This window comes from Vombatus ursinus, unplaced genomic scaffold (assembly GCF_900497805.2).
Source record: "Vombatus ursinus unplaced genomic scaffold, bare-nosed wombat genome assembly UNPS02014839.1, whole genome shotgun sequence".
NCBI lineage: Eukaryota > Metazoa > Chordata > Mammalia > Diprotodontia > Vombatidae > Vombatus > Vombatus ursinus.
The window spans coordinates 6,204,641-6,208,219 of record NW_020954617.1 but is presented as its reverse complement, the minus strand read 5'-3'; the positions used below and the strand labels follow the sequence as shown (position 1 = coordinate 6,208,219).

General features: G+C 43.7%; 1 protein-coding gene across 3 annotated transcripts in view; it reads right to left on the bottom strand.

Moving 5' to 3' along the window:
* SMKR1 (small lysine rich protein 1) overlaps window positions 1-3,176 on the bottom strand; it is an 11,375-nt gene extending 8,199 nt beyond the window's left edge. The window contains exons 1-3 of one of the 3 annotated variants that reach the window (XM_027840169.1): window positions 3,025-3,126; window positions 2,560-2,614; window positions 377-409 (exon numbers count right to left, since the gene is read on the bottom strand). In XM_027840169.1, the coding sequence (XP_027695970.1) occupies window positions 377-409; window positions 2,560-2,562 (36 nt within the window). In that variant the 5' untranslated portion in view covers window positions 2,563-2,614; window positions 3,025-3,126. Of the gene's footprint in view, window positions 1-376; window positions 410-2,559; window positions 2,615-3,024; window positions 3,127-3,151 lie in introns of those variants that run through there. The other 2 variants (XM_027840170.1, XM_027840171.1) reach the window with 2 other exon arrangements.
* Window positions 3,177-3,579: the final 403 nt, after the last annotated feature.

Sequence of the window (3,579 nt, the reverse complement as noted above, 5' to 3'; positions counted from 1 at the left end):
TGTGTGTGTGTGTGTGTGTGTGTGTGTGTGTGTGTGTGTGTGTGTGTACCAGTTGAAGGGGAAAACCAATTGCCTACAGTTAGTCTCCACAGCTGCTACCGGCGCAAATTTCCCACACTACTCTCAAAGCAGCCTAGCATTAGCTTCCCACAGGCTCATCTGTAAAATCAGGACGTTGGATAGATGATCTCCAAGCTCCCTTCTAGACCTCGTCTGAATCCTATGAATCTATTATACTTCTGTAGTCAGCCCTGCTTGCTGTAGGAATGGGGGAATCATTATTTGCATTCCTATCATTGTGTCTTCTCCCATCCCTTATTTACTTTCTCACTCGGTTGAGTTTGTAATATGGGGCCATCATGTTCAATGAACTCACCATTTTTGCTGGAGTATTCAAGACAGATTGTGGCTGTTTCAGAAAAACAACTTGGAATTATTCAAGAAACATGGATGAAGTTATTGATGCCATTTGGCCCAGTGATCTCAATTATTGGGTTTTTATTGGGGAATGGGGGAGGGATGGTAAATGCTAGCAAGGAAGTATAACCATTTATAATTGCAAAAAAAATGAAAACAAAAGTGCATGTCCAGTGGCTGGGACGTGGCCAAAAACATTACGGTGCATGAATGTAGGTACCTGTGAATTTATTGACATCAGAAACTTTCTGGTTGGTATCTCCTGAGCACAGAAGAAAAAATTCTTCTGCTTGACTTCCCTCCCAAATTTTTCTGCTCAAGCCGGCTGGAGAAAAACACCTACCTAAAAGCCAATAGTCTCCACAGCTACTGCTTAAGGCAAATTTCCCATACTGTTTTTAAAACAGCATACAAAAATTCATAGCTGTGTGACCCTGAACAGTCATTCATTTCACCTGTCAGGGTCTCAGATGCAAAATGAGGCAGTTGGATTAGATGATCTCCAAGGTCCCTTCCAGACCATGTCTCCATCCAAATGATTGATCTATGAAACTAATATAATCAGCCTGAATAGCTGCATGACCCTGAGAATCAGTTTCCCTCCAGTGTGACCTGCCCATCCCACACCTACTTTAGTTGGCTGACTTTGGTTAGTCATGCTCTCAGCTGACATCCTTTAAGGGGCTCTCTACCCTTGAGGGGGAAGGAAGAGAACCCACAATCATAGATGCTGAATTGGAAGGCATCTCAAAGGTCTTCTAACCCCTAACAGCCTGGAACTCTCTCTATAACATCCAGGACAAACAATTATATACCTTCCTCTTAATGACCTCTCAGTGATAGGGAACTTATTACCTTATGCAGCAACCCACTGTATGGTTAGATCTCATGATTAGAAAGCGTTACTTAATGTTGAATACTTACTTTCCTCTGTGACCTCTAGCCAATGGTCCTAATTTTGTTCCCTGAGGTCATGTTCTATTTTGTCATCAATTTTTATATTATTTCCCACTCATCTGTTAGCTCATATACACTCAGTGTGTCCTAAAAGTCTCAGTGCAGTTTAAAGTTTTAGTAGCTTAAAATAAAAATAAAATAGAAAGCTTTAAGCTTTACTAGTTTAAAAAGCTGCATTAAGACTTTTGGGATACCCTGTATCTTGCCCAAAGGTACTTAAAAATAAAAGATATGAAGACAAAGCTTGATGGCCTATTTCCAGTTTCTTGAACGGGATATTCCATCCCCTGACTTTGTACAGGTTGTCTCCTGTGCCTAGAACGCTCTGCCCCTTTCCCTCTGCTTTGTACTTTCTATTTCTTCAAGATTCAGCTCAAATTCTACCTTCTGTAGGAGGATTTTCTTAGTAAACCCCCCCCCCCATGCTAGTGCCTTCCCTTCTCAGATGACCTTCCATTTGCTGTAGAAATCTTGTATGGTCTTGGTTATTTACATATTGTCTCCTCCATTAGAATGTAAGTTCTGTGAGGGCAGGGGCTGTTTTTGCTTTTCTTTGCATCCCCAGCACTTAGTACAGTTACTGGCACATAGGAAGGGCTTAATAAATATTTCTTGACTTGTTGACTGACTAGGGCAGTGCCCTATTGCTGCCTTCATCTTTCATGATCCTACAGTCAATCCCTTGATGATTACGAATGAATAAGATTACGAATGAATGATATCAATTTTGGATGCACTTGAATTCTAATCTAATCTTCTCTAATTCAGAATGCAAACAAGCAAGTAGACAAAAACCAGAAGGAAAGAATGGTGACTATGAGCAACATGATTACGAAACTTGTCAATTTTAAGTGAAACTATTACTCTAGATTCAGAATGGCAATAAACCAGTTTTACAAGAGCCTCAGAATTGCTTAACTAAGAACATGAATGATACATAATAGAACAATAGTGTGTATTTGCATAGCACTTCGTGGTTTACCTAGTAGTCCGAATACTAGTATCCATTCCCATGTCACAGACGGGGAGACTGAGACTCTGAGAGGAAAAGCAGCTTGCCTAGGGTCACACAGCTAAAAAAAATGCCGAAGGTGGGAACTGCACCCAGACCTCCGGACTCCAAATCCAGGGCTCTATCCCATTTGGTACACTGCCTGTCTAAACTTTAATTAGTAAGTTTATTACCATGGCAAAGCCTTGCTTTCCGATGAACTGGTGGTCACAGGGTCAGTTCATAATTCTGAAATACAGAGATCATAAAATGTGGTTACAGACCAAGGTTTTTTACATTGCTGCCTACCTGAATTCCAGTTTCCTCATCACCTGGGGAGAGGGAAAAAGCACAAAACATTCAGTCGTTAGGAAGATGAGCCAACCCCTGCCGGCATCTCTAAATCTATGACCTGTAAGCTCCACCACCAAAACAAAATACCCCTGAAGGACCGGATGCCTTCCCATAGAAATCTAGGACAATCATTATGCCTTTGTGTTCTTATTCGCACTTCTACAGCGGGTTATCACCACCTTCTGGCAAACAAAAAGGCAGAAACACAACTAAGTAGCTTTAGTCTAGGGACAAAGGAGGGTGGCGATAAATAAGGACAGTAGGTGAAAAGTGCAAAAACACCCCCACTCCCACAGAGCCTTCACCAAGCCACCGCACGTCCCGCGCTGCATTTGAAACAACTCTGCTCCTGAGAAGTTAACAACTGCATCTCTCCTCCTGGCTAGCTCGTTCAGGAAAGACGATGATCCTTGCAAGGGAGAGGCGACTCACCATCCTCGCCTGCTCACAGTCCCTGCCGCCTCTGCCAAAGTCACGCGCGCGCGCAAACAAATGTCCATTCTGCCTCCTTCCCCTTGGTGGGCGGAGCCTGCGCAGTGTTTATTCTGTTACTAGGCGCAAAAGGGCGGACGTGATGGAGGAGGGAGAAGGGTTGAAGAGGCAGGAGAGAAAGAGGTGGGGGCGAAGTTGGGCGCTCCTTCCCTGATCCTTCTTGCCCATCCTCGCTATTCTCTCAATCCGCTGGATGTTAGGTGGCTACCAATGGAGAGCGCAGGCTGTCCATCAGCTGTACTTGCCAACAATGCCGAGGGAATAACCCACCCCCTGTCTAGAAGGTGCTGCTCAACTCTGCGTCACGTCAGCCCTTCCAGAACCCCCTTGTTAGGGTTCTCTTCCTCCCACACGAAATTCTTTATATG